Genomic DNA, 17,778 nt, shown 5'->3' on the forward strand with positions numbered 1-17,778 from the left:
CACATTGGGAATCCACAGCACCTGCTGTCACCACTTACCTTTAATGTGCATGTAGTCAAGATGAAAGTTTCCCTAAATTGAACATGTATAAATCTTGTTCCATCAGATAATTCGCTTCTGAGAACTGAGGATTTCTCCTCAGCTCCCCACAGCTATCATGGAAACATTTCTGACAGACAGAAATGTGATTCTGATTTGAAAGCTACCATATAAATTCTTTTGACCTCTCTGTCCACCTCCCCAGTGTAATGGTGAAAATTGCTTTGACCTCACCATCAGGATGATGAAGCCCCGCATGCTAAAGGTTTGTGTTCGGGGAAGAACAGCCATACCAACCCTTTTTGCTTTTTATCTGCAGAACACTGGTTTAAACTCAGCAGCACCTTAAACCAAACCTGAAAGTGATCCTCCAGGTGGTAAACTGTCCCGGCTCAGGAGAAGGGCACGGCTCCAGGACCAAGGCATCCCCACAGCTGTTTGCAGTTATGTGTATGTTGGCACAGAGAGCAGGAGGAGTGCAGCCAGCATGGGCAACCACAGCTCTTGGTTTGTCTGCTGAATTTCCAGAAGAATTATATGCATGGTTGTGCTGTGCAGGGAGCAGTGTTACGACCAGTACATGTTCTCTGAACAATGTTTAGACCTCCCAACCTGACCAGCTAGCCTCAGATTCTGGCTCCCACAGCTAATCAGTGACACCCCTCAGCTACGTGAGACGGGCAGTCCCACCATCTTGTCTGAGTGGAACTAGAAGAAATAGCTGTTCACTCAGCTCCCAGGCATGGGAGTTGGTAGTCTGCACCAAAACAGTAGGCCCTGCTGCAGCAGACTCCCGCTGGCTCCCTGCATAGACAGCTGTCCATCTTTACTCAGTACATCCCCCTGCTTCAGTCCCATAGCAGCGCACCACCTCATTCCTCATCAGGCAAGGTTTATAATAGCTGAGTGTGCTTTTGATCTTGAGTATTGGCTCTGGGAAAAACAGGCCTGGCTAGCAGCACAGGAACAGATGAATGAATAGTTCATGAACTGTTCTCCTAATGGCCTGTGGAACTGCCTCCAGAGATGCTTCATTTTTGCCATGGTTCATACCTTGCTCACTTTCCATTATAGCTTCCTTTGATGTAAGTCCCTTCAGCCAGACAGACAAATACCAATTAAGTCAACTGCGATATATTCACTATTAATACTAAATTATACAAATACCTCCTTCGTTACCCACATGCACTATTAGGGCATGTCTACACATGGGAACCATTATGAAACCAGACAGGTATGAATCTGAAGCTGTTTCACACACCTCCCCAAGTGAGTTCTGGATATAACAGAAAATGCACATTTGTAAGAATGAATTAAAACCTCACCACAGTGCTGAGCCTGGGTTAAAAGTGGCTACAGAAAAAGGTAGCACCACATCATACAATCGCATAATATAATGAGTTGGAAAGGAACCATAACGATCTTTGAGTCCCACTCCAACAATCATCCCATTCTGCCAAAACCAAGTGCTGTAGTTCAGCCCAATATAAAGAAGGTGCTGTTAAAACTGCCATCCACTGACATGTCTGATATAATAATAGAATCAGTCATAGCAGTGCTGATAGAGAGCACTAAGAGAGCACTTTCTGCTATGAAGTATGCAAAACTCATTTGCAAACACTGCTTTGAACAACAGTACCCATTATTTCTACTGAACTATAGATTATGATTCAGCAATCTGGACCTAAAAAAAGAGGGGAACACAAAAAATAAAGCCATAAATTTATCTAATTGTTACAGTTAACTGCTATGACTAGAAAACAAAGAGTGCCATCCGTATCTGAACAACAGGAAATACTGCTGCTCAGAGATACCCATTTGGTCTCAAGCCAAGTCCCTTCCCACTTGCCTTACAGTTAGGAATTATAGCCATGCTCATAATAGTATTCTAACATCACAGATTCAAATCCAGTGAAGTCCTGCTGAATATAAATCATGTTAAAGCTCTTTAGCATGAAGAGAAGAATACAGAAGCAGAGAGGATTTTCCATTCTCACATTTAGGAGATTCATAAATGAAGTTGTATTGCATGCAAAACTCATTATCCTGCATTCCTTGGAGAAAAAAAAAAAGGGGGAACAGATTTGCATCACACTCATTTTTCTGGCTTCAAATTTTCTGCACTCTACTATTATTGACGTGCTACTTGTTTTGTTGCTGACAAGCATTTTGGCAGCAGAACTAGATAGATTACCATCACTAACAGTGAATACATGTATTATAACAGCACCTAAAAGCTAAGTCAGAACATGACCTTTGCTGCTGTCATCACTTCCCAAGCCTCTGTAGAATCATGGCAGTTGATATCAACAGGGCATCTGCTGCATATAATTTTATTTGCTGAGAATTGCTGGTCTGGAGATGCTGAAGGATGGTCTGGGGGCCATTAGCAGCCCCCAGAGCTGTTCTTCTCTGACCTCCTGAGGCTCCCTGCTTTGCAGGCAGCTGCTCTGCTACATATTTCTCCTCATCAATCCTCAACATTAGCATGGGGGGCTGCCAGCAGCCAGGAAGGCGGTCCGTGAAACAGTCTGGCTAATGAGTCTGCACAGAAAGTAATTTAGAGCAAAAAAAATCTCAGAAAAAAACAGTGCAACATTAACTTTGGTAGTCTTTCTGTAGAGATGAGCTTTCAGAAGAAACACTCTTAACCGAGGGCACACGTCTATCGCCTACACACACCAATTTCATGTCTATTTGCTCCCTTGTTCTCCTCCTCTCTCCTGTTTACTACATTTTTGCATGTCCACATCAGAAGTGCCCATGCTCTTATCTTTTGTCCCACCTTTCCCCTCACATATACATAGCCCAGAAAATATTCATTCTTTCTAGCAAGTTGAATCTTTCTCGACTACTGCAGACTCTCGCTTCTGGATAAAATACTGCTCACGGATCTTCCAGCAGTAATCTCATGAAGTTCCTCTCCTCTACATTCTTACGAAAACCTAAAATACCTGTTTTGCATATCATTTAACAGAAAATCTTTTATGTATTAATTATAATATTTGCAAAAAACTCTGAGACATTGAGAAAAACATTTAGCCAAGACAAAAATTAAGCTTAATTATACTGCTATGCCAGAGCACACTCCAAATAGGGATTCTTAAAAACAGAAAGGAAGGCAGAAGGAAATAGCAAACAGTTTCCTTCTCTCACCATTTGCGCCAACATTCGTGATTGTGGCTAACCAACACAAAACATTCTCCTTCCTATTAACTTGATTTCTGTCTTACTTTTTCGCATTTGCATCCAGACTGGATGTGCACTAGACATGTTTACAGTAATTAGCGTCCTAACTTGGGCCTCTGAACCCAAGATAACATGAATAATTGTTCCACGAACACCATGTGTAATGCTCCACTCTAAGTTGTTATTTTCCTGAAATGTAAACCTCATATTTGTTTCCCTGTATACTTATCACATCTAATTAGTATTTATCTAATGTACATGCTACAGAGAGCACCTCTTTGAGGCTACATTCTTAGATCTCAATTGGGGGTCAGCGATAATTGCAATACATTTGAGTAACGGTAGAGGGAAGCCAAGATGTCTTAACACCCTCTAACGATACAACTCACAGTCTTAAAGACAAAGATAAAAGCAGAAAAGATCTTGTGGATGGTATACGAAACATTATACCTACTATGCATATGTTTCCCAATAGGCTGGCCTTTCACTGCACAGCTTGGCTGCTTTTTGTTGGCAGTCTGCAGGCAGTTCCTCTGGCTGTTCCCTTGATTACATTGTGATCCTGAGAGTTTCCACAGCTTAACACTTCACAGAAGTCTCAACTCAGAAAGCTTAGCTGGTCAATATGCACTGTAAATATGGGTGCTTAATGTGTTCTTCCTTATTTGCAGCTTGTAATACAGTTGCCTTTTCTCCTCTGCTCATCAGTTCTGCAGGTCTGTGTTTTGTTTTGTTTAGCACCCCTCACACTGCTAAGGCAGTCAAGATGTACAGTGTGTCCTTCTGTGTATCCCTTTGCCAGCCTTATAGAAAGGACTCCATTCTCCTGTAGTACTGAGGTAATTCAGTCATAATAGTGGTCAAAGCATGGTTTATATCCCTGTTCTGAGCTGCAGTGACCACAGGGATATGCTAGAGTACCCCAAAAAGCTCTGGCTCTATCAATTGACTTCTCTTTGAGTTGCCCCTTCTCCCACCTTCTTACTCTTTACCACTACATTTCCTCTCAAACAGGCACCTCTCTGTCCTTTGAATACTAACTGCTCAATGTTGGTGATATCCTTACAGGGTATTTGATACGAGAGCTCGGGTAACTTTTAGTCAGGTCATCAGTTCTCTTAAATTAGTGCCCCACTTGCCATCCCCAGAATGCTCCTCCTTCTCATCCAGCTCTCTTTTTCAAAAGCGACGCAGACTAGTGCTAACCATTGGCACATGTACCTTTATATATCTGTTTATCTTCACTCCCCAGCAAGAGGGAGGAACAAAACAAAAAAAACATTTGATATACAAAATAAGCTGATGGTAACACAATGTCAAAAATAGCTTATGTTAAGTGCAAGGGAGAAAAGCCTTGATATAAAGCTTGATTGCAACAACATTTCAATTTACCAGTTTAAATACAAGACTTGAATTAAAATATTTCTTGAGATACATCTCTCACTCTCTAAGATGTTTTTTTTTTTAAATTTATATACACATATCCAGTTGTGACACTTGACAGTAGTCTCATGAAGCATCCAAAGAGTATGAACTTGATAAGTACACACTGTAGATATGAGTGGTTAACATGTACGATTTCTTCCTTCAAGAGTCTATAACATTATGTTGAGTGCTAGCCTCAGACAGACAGGTGACCAGCCACCTGACGCAGTATAATACCCCTAAGCCCTTTCCCAGCATCCCACAGTCAAAGCCTCCAATGCTCACTGGATCCAGATGGTGTTGCCCCTTTCTGGTCGGCGTGGCTCCACTGTCAGTTCTCCAAAAGTAGAGAAAAACTGCTCCATTTCCTTCTGCAGCATGTCATTCCTCTTCTCTGCATCCTCTTTGGCCCGTTCTGCATTACGCATTTTGATTTCCACCATTGTGAACTTCTTCCGCTCCTGATCCAGCTCTTCATGCAGGGCTATCATTTCCGTCTCCAGGGTGAGATTTCTCTGTTCCAAGCTGCAGAAACCGAAATAAAAGCAGACAGCTCCTGAATAGCACTCCTCCCATTCAGTTGTGTAGAAATGCACACCATCAGAATTTCATGCAATTGCATTTTCATTTACAAAGCTTAGATGGAATTTCTTAGAAGTTTACCTACAAACCACGGATTCATCAGCAATCCATTCCCAAATGGCCTTCTCTACTCTGTAGCTCATTTAGAAAGTGCACGATACCAGCCACTGGTTATTGTGCACAGTGACAACCAGCTCCACTCAATTCTCTAGCAAGCAACCTAGGGAAGTCTTTTACTCCTGCAAGTACTGGTTTCCAGCTCCCACTGTAGTTGTAATTGTGTCACTTAAGAGCTCAAAATAACGCTCTGAATCCCTTTATTTAACAACCGATTTTTATCAGCTGATTTAAATCTATTTACAAGAATAGTCTGACAGTCCCAAAAACTACAGTTGGAGTGGTCTAAGACACTAATTTCATTGAAAGTCTCAGCCTCCAGAGAGCAGGCATCAACTAATGAAATCACTATGGAAGCTACTGATTTCGTAGGTTAGATTCCAGAGAAACTTGTAAGGTTCTGGATTTATTTCTGGTGCCATTAGGACAGTATGTCACAACTGTGGCAAAGGATTGCTTTACAACAAACCCAGTTGAATCGTGATACTAGAAGAACAATTTCACACGTCAACTCTGAAAGAAATGGGATGGTAACACCGTACCATCTTACCTTTTTATCCTTGTCTCATACTCGAGTTTTTGTTTGGCCATCTCTTGCTTCAAGCTGGACACCAGGCTGTGCAGAGCACTATGATTGTTAGTACTGTTGGCAACAAACGTTTCACTGTTATCACTGCTGCTGGTGGCTCTGCTGCTGTGGCCCCCCACACTCCTTCGGTCACTTCTATTCTCATAGTCACCAGTGTTAGAGAGGTCTTCCTGTGGTGGTCCATCCAGCACGGAGTCTTCAAAGTTACCCGCAAAGAAGTCCTGCTCGGGGCAGGTGGTGGTGGACGAACGACAGGAGTTAGAGTGCTCAGGGAGGGATATTTCACAGGAGGATGTTGACCAGGTAGCACTGTCCACGCTCTGTTTGTCATCAGAGTTCACCGTGGAGAACTGCTGGTGGACATTGTCATAAGTGGAGAGCCTGTTGTGCTGACCCGACTCACTCACTGATTCCTTCTGCTTGTTGTCCCTCAGTGTGACACAGCCATTGGGTGCCCAGCCTGGGCTTCGGTTGTTGAGGGTGTTGGTGAGCCCATCGGTGCTAGAAACTCCCATCCTCACACCTCCATTCTGCATGCTTTGTGTGCCCATTTTAGTCACCGGTCCTTTCAGGGAGGATGTTCTCCTGGCTTGCAGGGTACAGTTTGGTAAGGTCTGGCTCTTCTCATGGCTCTCCACAGAGCTGCTGAACGACCCATTGGTGACTATGCCACTGCCTTTATTAAAAGCAGGATTTTTTTTCACTGTGAGTGGTGGGCTTCTGGTGACATCTAATTTCTGGATGCTGTTTCTAGGGCTATTAGTCTTGCTGCCTGGCAGTGCAGTTGGAGACTCATTGTCCATGCTTCCCCTTTGGGGAGACTCAGGTTTATCCCAAGAGCAGCGCCTCACTGCTGTCTCCTTTGTGTTGTTGTTCTCTTTGTTTTGTAGCTGTCCAACGATTGCTTTCTTTGGCATTTCATTGTTATTGTTGCACACCTCGGGTCCCACATCAGGGTCTGCATCCTTGGGAAACAGCTCTTCGTGTTTGCTTATCATCACTGACATTAACTGCTGGACTACTACCGTACCTGAAAGAAGGTACCAAGGAAGCACATGGTAATTAATGATCTGTTTGGGGCATAAATAAACCTAATGGCTTAGATTCCACAAATTCTTAGCAAAAATCCTATTTATAGAAACATTTACCCAAAATAACAACAGGTTTTTTTTTACCCAAAATGACCACCAGTTTAACACCCTGGTTGTTTAAGGTGTCCAAAACGCATCTGGGTACCAGGACAGATCAGCACCACCTCTTCTTTCCATCAGAACAAGCCAGCATGCCTCACAAACCCCACAATAACAGCAATTTTTGCAAAGAAGCTATTGCCATGACAGTTTTTGCATCCCCAAAATACTACAGAAGGAGTTTATGAGCAGCAAATGATAATGTCATTATAAGCAATGTGCTTCAACTTATTGTGACAATCACTTTTAAAACCAAAGATCCCTTCTGGCAAAGCACTTTCATGCAGTAGTTTAAAAGAAAAGTGGCAGGCAAGGGACTTGCACTGTTGGAATGACAACATTTTAGTCTTTGGGATCTAACAGGGTAATAATGTGACAGAATTTATTTCATGTGATTGCTTTTAACCTGTCTGTAGTTAAACTATATGCAAACAGGCAACTGTGCCATGTTATGGCACAGTATGGAACTAATGCAGAACCACAACTTCCGAGTATCTCTAATAAATGGCTGCCTCTCTAATAACCCCTTGGTGTGCACACCGCTCGACTGCACAATTTACACACTACTATTTATAACTGGGCTTAGGGTAATGAAGACATACAACTATTTCTTTAAATTGAATCTCACTAAGTACTGTTAAGAATCTCTCAGGAACAAGGTCGGAGTATTTATAACAACCATCCTATCTTTAAACTCCTAGAGTGCTTTCAGAGGCAGGCTGTGCCCTTTTAATCAAGAATTTCCCATTGTGCCATACCAACTCCTTTGAAATATTCCGGATTTTTATAACCTAGCCTTTTAAAATACAACTACTAAGAGATAGTTCAAATTAGTCTGTAATTGGAAGTCAGGAAAATCTCACTTGAACTAGACAAAACAACTTTTCATCCACATTATCCAGATACGGCTGCACATAGCTTCATGCTTGGCTTTGAAAGGCTGTGCAAGAAGAGCACTTTTCATTGCCAAGCTTTCTCTTCCAAAAAGCAAAGAGCAATGAGGAAGGACGGATAGAGGCACTATTCAATGTGTAGTCTTTGTTAAGAAAGATCCCACATATTTAACTATGAGCAGCCCAATTGCACATCAGCACAGTCCATGTCAAATCTAAAAGATTTACTTCTATAAGAGAAGTAAGAGAAGTCATAAATCTGTTTAGTGTAAACAGTTTCCTCGAGTGAAAAAATATATATATATATTATTTCTCTTCAATGAGCATATTATCCATGCCACCTCCTAAAGCAGCCACTAAGCTTGTGGGATGTTGAGAAGCAGTCTGGAGATGTTTTCAGACATAAAAAAAAAAATCAGTATTTTCCATTTCCACCCACTTAAAACATCTTTCTTGTTTAAGCTTTCACATAAAATACTGGCAGTAGCCAGTTCTAAAAAAATACAGACCCAGAGGATAACATTTTTTTTTTTTTTTTTTCCTTTTTGACTAGTTAACTAATCATCTCGTCCCATCCCAAATCTTGATTTGCCTCCTTTTTTCCCAGGTGGGCTGAAGATACACGGTATCCCAGCAGTAAATGCCATCCTGGGAGGTATGAAAGGTTGAGGGTCTCAGCCTCAGTGAGATTCTCATTGACTCCAGTGATGAAAGTCATCTTTACGATACTTCCCTGTATTTTTAATCCTATGAACAACTAGAAATATTTTTCTACTCTTTCATTATGTGACTTGGGAACACTACATTTCTGTCCATTTACAGTAGAATGAGGATGAAACGTAAAGCTTCAGAAGAAGGGAATAAAACAGTAAATGAACAAAGTCTATGAGGAATTTCAATTATCTGGAAAAAAGAAAAAACATCATATTCAAAGGAAAACAAATTCACACAATCCCAAATAAACAAGCTACAAGTTTTTGATACGATGTACAATGCAAGGACTGTTTACAGCCCTTATTTCTGGGTAGGTTAACTAAATCAAAAGTACCAAGAAACAAGTGTTTGGAGAGAGAAAAGGCATCATGTGAGTTTATGGAGAATGATGGGCCACTGCAATTTGAATCTATGAAAACGTATCTGACCCTTAAAAACTGCAGGAGATGCAGTTAACTGCACTTATCCCACGTGTACTGGGAAAGAACACGCCATATTTGGAGCAAGTGTAGAGGGGAAAAAAATGTTTTTAATTAAGCTGCCAAGGCAGCACAATCTCATGCAAGGTCTGTTTGCAATGCTATAAACTGTAGTCATTTTTATAGTATCTTGGAAAATTTATCCCAGCTGTCTATCCACACTGAAGAGTTCTGTGTCTTTAAAACGGACGTAGAATGTAGTGTATATACCACGTGGATTAGTAATTGTTAATAAACCTAAAGATATTCTTTCTTTCTCTTTCAAGTTATTTACAGTCGACTCACCCTCCATGATAGTCAAAGGATCTTCCACTTTAGGGCGGAGGATGTTGGGGCCAAAAACAGTAGCCAGATTTTGCACGCTCATTTTGTTTATGCCTGAATAAGACTGGACTTCATCCAGGAATCTGTGAGGAAGAAATATGCCTTTAAAGAACATTTTAAAAGGAAGGAAAGAAAAAAAATAATCAAAACATACAATGGATTCTTAACGTAGTTTGAGTATTCCATTCTAAATTGTGAAGGAATGTTTTGGAAGCTCAAGGTTATACTCAATGTCTTAATATTTTCTTAAAAATGATACACTAATAAAAAAAATATCTCCCTGGTCTAATTTTAAGATAACTCTGTTGAAGTCAATGACTTTCTCTAACATACGCAGTTATTTGGCTCATCCTCAAAATGCAAACTCTCAACTAGGAGTTTAAATTCATTTTCAAATGTTTCCTATGCTGAGAACGTCCTTTAAGTACACCCTTTGCTACTTTTTAAGGCATGTTTTTAAGATCTTTCATGTTTCTACAAAACTATTCTACCAGATCACGCAGTTTTCAGTGCTACCATGCCTCAGGAGTGCACAGCTAAGGCCAATAACTGCAATTATAAATGGGGAAACTGTGTCCTAGGAAGAGGGCCTATACATCCACTTCTGTACTTTTGGCAGCTTGCTTATTAAAGCACCTCATAACTCTGCATCTTGATAAAGCAAATTAGAAATGAATGCAGTAAGCAAGTTTTTAGTGCAATCACTGAAGTGACTCCTCCAGTTCCATGATACTTTTCCTTCGGGGTCCATACACAAACAAATGTCAGCTAACAGCTATAAATATCACTGTGATGTTCTTGCAAGAGCACTTACCTACAGATGTATTTCAGCAGATTATAATTGACAGCCGGCAGGCTCTTCACTTGCTTCACTAATTCTATCAGGCCCTATATATATGTGGTTAAAAACAAAGTGGGGAGGCAGAGTTTCTTAGTATTTTGCCACTGAAAAATGCTGACAGTTTCAGTTACAAGACAATAAACACATCAAAGAAACTGCAATTGGAGATGGTTGGAAAGGAGGGGCTCATTCTCTCCCAGTTAACTGGAGGGTTAAGGAGAAGAAGGGTCCAGTTCTAGCAGGATTTGAAAAGTCAAAATGGAATTAAGCAGTTATAATAACCTTAGAAATTTAGACTGCAATCAAAACAATGAGCTTCTTTATTTTTACTTGGAAAACATTGCGTTGACTTGATTACCCAGAAGCACACATAACAGTGTAAAAATCAAGCTTCATTTATTACCTCTTCAGACTAATACAAGTGTAGTCCTGTGCCACTGCAGGGCACTTATTGTACTTCAGAACCCATACTAAGTTCATCTATGTTATGCAAATTTTAAAAAGTTTTGGATGGTTGCTCACTTCCAGACATCTTTCTGATACTTCTGATTCAGTGATAGGTAATGAACAGAGCCCTGTGGTCTTTAGTCTAAAGTCAGTGAAATGTGGCATCCTAGAACATTTAGAAGAAAATCACCTCTGATTTAACAGCACAAGTTGGACAGAAACTACTAAAACCATCCCTATTACAGCTCAGGATGATGATCCATGAAAAGATAAAATGTTTCCCAGGCAAGATGGAAGTTACTGGCCACAGTGATGTTGGATTCAGTGATGGACTGAATTTGATGATATGCAATAAATACAGCAAAGGGTATGCTGAGCCTGACATAGGTGGCAACAATTTTCCTTTAAAGAGAGCCGCAATTAACACAAACAAGTCTTAAATTAGGATATGTAATTACTTGCATCTCCATTCCTCAAAACTGGAACAGGTTATAAGCAATTATATAACAGGTTATACCAATCTTTTTATTCATCGTATGCAACATGCAGACTTACCATTTCTTCTTCCTTGCTGAGCATCTTGGCACAGGAAAGAAAATCTTCATATTTTGCATATGGTATGACTGGCTCTGGGAGTTCCCTTAGGTACAGCTTCAGCAGTGATGCCACCGTGTGCACATCTGTATTGCTGTTGGGTTGGAATACAATAGGGCATTACTGCAAACCAGGAAGACACTATGCAGTTTACAGGCTCCAAACCTCTGATTAACTTCTTGATTGTCATTCTAGATTTTACTATCCACACTACATATACTTATAGATCATCTCTGTAATCTGTTTTAGTTTTGTTGTTCTGTAAGCAACTTGTAAGAATATCTGCAAATGTAAATTTGTCAACTGTGTTGGTGTGTTATTATAAATAATTACAAACAGGACCCAATTTGTAGACATAGGTACTGAAAAGATCCCGAATCTCTTAGCTACATGGTGCATTTCATCTGGACTCAAGCCAGCAACCTATTGTTGCTTGACACATTGTATTAAATTATTTTCCTCTCAGATAAGCTGTTGCTTCTAAAACATGCCCACTTGTATAATTTATTTTGATATAAGCATTAAGTAAGCATGGAGATCATATATTTCACGTCTTCAATCCAAACCTGACATTCATCTTTTTCCTATGGGCTCTTGCAAAATGACTAGGAGTTGGACTTGATGATCCTCATGGGCTCCTTCCAACTTGGGATATTCTGTGATTCTATGGTTCTATTACTACTCTGCCTTTCAGCTATATCTTTAAACAGAAAACTTGATTAAACACAACTGTCAATCCCAGGGAAGTGAATTTCAGCTCCATCTTGTACTGGATAAGGCAAAACACTGTAAGTCACTCAAACTTAGGAAATGTTTGAGTACTTAAAGCAGCAGGCAGTATTTTAGGGCAAAGGGTCAAACTATAGCAAATGCTTTCTTGTAGTTCCATTTATGGAAAGTTAGATATTTTCTTTGCTGCATCTGCAGTGGCATCCCAAGTTGATCATCAGGCATATTAAAAACAAAAAATGGGGACAAAGAATAATATTACAAGTTATACATGCAATAAAACTTTCTTAAGACTTTCCATAGTGTGTAAAGTTACGTTACAGAAACTTAAGAGTGTTTCTCTGAAAATAGTAGATAAAAAACAGAATAATGCATAAAGAAAGCTTGTATTACTTCTGAATCCTCTGGATTTAGCTACTCAAGACTTCTTCAAATCCTTCCTTACTGGAATGTTCTACATGCTTTCCCTGATTCATAAAAGAGTCATATCGCAAGCTGATATCCTTTCATTTGACTTCTGAGAAGTTTGAAAACAGACTCTAGATTATGCTAATTTCAGAAGAAAAAAGTAACATAGTAATGCAAAGACATTTCTGCAATGTGCATTATCACGTTTTCTCTTTTTCTAAAACTTAATGCTTAAAACTGTTTTAAATTTGCAGTCTCTTGGAGGTAACCACTGGTATTTGATGTACTTAAGCTTTGCTAGAAGTATGTTAATCATTATTAGTGAATGATCTCTGTTAAAACAAGAATAGTTTTAACTAAGTTAAATCTTAACAAGAATGATGGGAACAACCTTAGATTAACATGGTCAGGTATGTGCAATCTAAGTCAAAACAGAAGAAGAGTGGCGATAAGCAGGGTATATATTTAAATGTTAACCACCACCACCCTCTCTGAAATAAATTCCCAGAAAACACTGTTATTTCAACCATGAAAAATATGCCAACAAAAATTCCAAAACATGTATGAAAGGGCTTTCTAGAGAAACTTTATAAATAAAGTATTAACTCAAAACTGCATTTTTAAAGAAGGTGCAAATTCTAATCCCTGGGTTGCAACCCCAGACTGCAAGCCTAGCCATGTGTGGACTGAAAATAGGAGTCCTGTGTTTTTATCTGTCTTGGATACATGTGAAAAAGGACTATACATGAAACTAGAGATAGTTGGACTATATTATGAGATTTTGAATGCTAGCTCAGATTCAGCCTTTATCCTTTGCTTTCTACCTATCCTTTATCCAGATGTGAATTAAAGCCCTTCTTGACATGTTGGTCAACAGAACCTCTTACCAATTGCACAACCACCTGAGGTCTCACTGCACAGATCCTGATCTCTTGGTACTCACTCCACTAGAGCTGGCAGCTCTAATACAGCCCTACACTGCAGCATGAGAGGGAGCATGCACTGAATAAGCAGAGAATTGAACTCAAATTGCTCTACATTTATAGTCTCAAGATTTGCATGATTATTTTTACTAAAAAAGGAAACTCCTCAGGCCTTGCTGACCCACATCTTTCCAGGGGACTACTTGCGTAAAACTATGTACAATTCATCCATACACATACACTGATCCCTTTGTGTGAAGTAAAATACTTGCTCCTGGAGGTCACAGCAGATGGGGAAAAGGTTGAAGAAGGAAAAATAAATCCAAAAACCCCCAACTCTGAGGCAATGATTTTTCTTCGTTCAATATTAAGCACGTATAGAGTAACATCCTGAAGGGTCAGGTCCATTATGTGTTAAAAGCTTTGGTTCTGCTGAAGAAGAACAGGGAGAGAAATGAAAGGCAGGATGTCAAGGAGCAAAAAAAATGTAGGAAGACTCGCATACTCAAGCTGTGGTCCTGAAACACATATCTGAGTCTACAGAAAGGTGTTTTCTGAGCTGAGGTAACCATTAGTAGACAGGGACATGCTTGCTATCTTTTAAATTAATGTTCTCCTTAATACTGACCAAATGCTAAGGCAATGCCACAGACTGCCACAAGATGGTGGGATTGCAAAATAAGATGATCTCAATTGTTCTCTTACAAATTCTGTTAAACTGTTCTGAAACACTGCTGGGGTCTTTGTTTAATCAATGTCTGCAGAGCAGAACTGTGAGTTTCAAAGTAGTAAGCTCTCTTGAGATGGAGAGCATTTGTTTTCATTTCCTATCTGCTATGTTGTATCCACAGTCCAGGTCAGCCATCAGCATCTGCATACCTTCCTTGATCTGCATGATCAGTAATCAATCCATGGCTTTTTTCAAGGCCTGAAGAGCGCTTTTTACCTCTTGGACTTTTTCCAGCTAAAATGATCAGTTTAAGAAATGACACTTTCCATATGTCCTAGAGCCAGTACAACTACAGCAACTTAATAATTGTACCCATCTTAACACTTTTTTTGCTATCTGACACTGTAATATCAAAGTGTTTAATGATTAGACATTTGTCGTTAACATGATTAAAAGAATTCATTAAGAACTATGAAAGTAGAGAATGTAAATTCCACCAGAACATCCTCTTATCTACATTGGAACAACCCTCATTAATGGAGGCAAGATTTTTCCAAGTGCAGAATGAACAATTACAAATGTGAAATGAGAAAGCACAAAGCAGAAAATTGGATGCAACACAACAAGCAGCAGCAAGCTGAGAGCCAATCTATTTCAGCATCTCATGCTAGACCGAGAAACATTGCTTACCTCACTACAACACGGATATTGCTTCACTACTGATACGTTGCCAAAAGAGCACTCCACCACAGTCCATGCAAAGGCATTACAAATGCATATGCACCACAGCCTCTTCTTAGTCATCAGACTACACATATCCAAAGCCCCATTCATCCAAACTTTGTCATTAATATCCCTCGTGGCAGTGCTGCTTGACAGCATTTTTCTTTGTGATACACAGACACTGTGGAAGTGGCTGTCAGACCAATTACACTGCCTGGAGATTTTCAGCCTCTCCACCATAAACAAAATAACTGAGGCCCAGCAGGTCGCCAGAAATCCCCATGTAACCCTCACGCTCATGTGTGTTCAGAGAGCTGGAGTCAGCGCTTCAGAGCACAAAGCCAACAAGCTCCTCATCAGCTTTCAGAGAGGAAACAGAACAGGGCAGGGTCACTGTACAGAAAGATTAATGCTGTGCCAAAAATAGCTTAGACCATGATGACATATACAGTTTGCATAAAGAACAAACAGCAGGGAACAACAAGCTGGGAAGCTATAATTAAATTCAAGAATTCTGGTAATAAAATGAAGGAGAACAGTACGAACAGTGTGTGTGAGTACATCCCTGAATTACTGGAATTGCATCTCCGTCATTTGAAACATGTCACAGATCACAATCCTGCAAACAGAAACTTTCCATCACCACCACATCCTAAACCACCACATGACTTGGCAGTTGTGTTGCTGCGTTCAACTTTTATGGAGAAGCTCCCTCAGACCACTACAGATATCCTTCTGGCTTGGGAGGAAGTTTCCAACTGGCTGCCTAGTGTGCACATTGCTCCTGGTCAGCAGGCAGGATGAGATGCCAGAGCCCACTATCAACCACTACTGAAACATCACAACTGAGCAACACCAAGGAATGTAACAAATATGCATAGCTTTTTATAGAGAGAATGATAGCATAGTTACTGCTGAGAAACCAGTACTCAAAGGCTGGCAGGGCAAAGCCTGTGTTTGGTAGTGTTACAGTGAACCAAGTGTATATGAGTGATGGAGTCAGGCTCTGGTCCAAAAATGCAAAGGTAAGCTCACAGGCATAACATAATTGGTGGAATGACCTATGCAACGCCTGTCCCCTTGTGTAGGTACCTTCAAGGAATCATCTTCCTACATAACATACATACAGTACAAGCAGCACAGTGCAAAAGCTAAGTAGCAGCTGAAGTCTTGCCCACAACTTGTGAAACATGCATCAAAGTCTTTACCATCTCAGGCCCTGAGCTGCTTGCTTTCCTTGCCTTGATGCCACAAAAACTTGGCTCTAGTTTGAGTAAACTTCATAGAATCATCCAAATGACTTAGACTTAGACAGGAAAGGACCTCCTAGTCAGACTCCTACCCAAAATCAGTCCAATTAGAGCAGGTTTTTTAGTGTCTCATCTAATTGCTTTTGATTATTTCCAAGGACGGAGACCGTAAAACCTGATTTCCTCTTACACTATTTGGTCACACTCTTGCTGAAAAATAAAAGGGAAATGATCCTAATTATCATCAGAATTTCTCATGTTTCAGCTTAACAAATTATTTAGAATTTTTCAATTGGAACGGACTTGCAAAGATCATCAAGTCTGCTGATCTATTAAGAGGAAAAAAACAACCCACATATTCCTCTCCTTTGTCCTTGTGTTCATGAGCTTGAGATCCATGCTACCTTTCAGGGACCCATACAGGGGAGTGAGCACAAGAAACACTTAAGATTGACAGATCTTATCCCCAAGCCTCATAGAAGGTGTGTTCTAAAACACTCCACTTACTTTGAAAATGCCATCCTTTCTTAAAAAGACTGTGTGCGTAGTAAAGGAATTGACTTGTTGGCAAGTGGAGAACACTTTTTTCCTTGTTAAATCACAGCCGCACAGCTACAAGTACAAAGCAAGTGTCTTTTCAGCTCTATTTCTGAAACTGAAATTCACACAAATCAACGCCCAATGCTCATTCTCTGCCAATAACTAAAAGCACACACTCCTACAGCAGGACACCAATTAAGCTGAGTTAATGACCCTTTGCATCACACAAGAAATGCATCTCTTAACGTGTATTTAATTGCTAGATTAAGTCTCTTAACTCTTATCATATGCAGAGGCTATTTCTGCTAGCTGGATAGAAGGAGGGCCAGGATTACAATTGAAGTAGTTCCAGACGCATAACTGATGAGCAGAGTGTCATTTGTGAGGATCAGGGAAGGAAGCCTGGATCGCCACAGGCAGAAATAGACGGCAATTTACACAAGCTTAAGGTCATTTGTGTTGGCAGGAACCTGCTTTCTAGTAAAGACTTCATTTTACGTAAGCGCTTTGTGTAGGGATTACTGTGCTTTTCCTCTAGGGAAGGAATAAAGCCTCTCCTTGGAGGGAACTGTTTCTAAACAAGCACTTATGTACAGGATTGTTTGGAAAATAGAAAACTTTATTTAACTAGTGATTTCCAAGTCATCATTTACTTGTAGCCCATATACTGCCAGTGCAGATGCATCCCATTAAGAACTTTCTTGCATTCACCTAAATTTTAAAACATGTTTTGTATCTGGAGGATGAGACTGCAAAGGCAACTATGCTCCTTGCTAAATTACCAAGGCACCAAGACCCGCGCAGTGCCCAGAAGAATCATTCTGAGGAGGGTGATGCTACCTCCTCAACAAACGCCAATCAGCCTTAATGGCAATTAAAGGAATCACAGACAAAGGCGTATCTTTCTTTTCTCCTCTAACATTTTTCCATGTACTACAATAATGCTAGTAGCACATTGCAAAGAACAAAAAGATCAAAATACTTCAGCATTATGCTTTCAGATGTCACACACATTCACCTCCTAGAACTCAGCTTTATGGGGAACTGCTAAGCCCTAAAAGCTCGAAGGATATTGATAGATGACTGCCTCTGGGCTAAAAAGTGCTGAGTTT

The 17,778-nt window shown here is 40.2% G+C and overlaps 1 protein-coding gene across 8 annotated transcripts in view; it reads right to left on the reverse strand.

The window, feature by feature from the left end:
* Positions 1 to 1,167: 1,167 nt before the first annotated feature.
* ARHGAP24 (Rho GTPase activating protein 24) overlaps positions 1,168 to 17,778 on the reverse strand; it is a 193,763-nt gene continuing 177,152 nt past the window's right edge. For all 8 annotated transcript variants that reach the window (XM_085222545.1, XM_085222543.1, XM_085222544.1 and 5 more), the window contains 5 exons: positions 11,385 to 11,517; positions 10,356 to 10,429; positions 9,503 to 9,624; positions 5,903 to 6,971; positions 1,168 to 5,178 (listed from right to left, as the gene is read on the reverse strand). In XM_085222545.1, coding sequence (XP_085078671.1) covers positions 4,935 to 5,178; positions 5,903 to 6,971; positions 9,503 to 9,624; positions 10,356 to 10,429; positions 11,385 to 11,517 — 1,642 coding nt within the window. In that variant the 3' untranslated portion in view covers positions 1,168 to 4,934. The remainder of the gene's footprint in view (positions 5,179 to 5,902; positions 6,972 to 9,502; positions 9,625 to 10,355; positions 10,430 to 11,384; positions 11,518 to 17,778) is intronic.

The sequence above is a fragment of the Meleagris gallopavo genome, chromosome 4 (assembly GCF_905368555.1).
Source record: "Meleagris gallopavo chromosome 4, MGAL_WU_HG_1.1, whole genome shotgun sequence".
Lineage (NCBI taxonomy): Eukaryota > Metazoa > Chordata > Aves > Galliformes > Phasianidae > Meleagris > Meleagris gallopavo.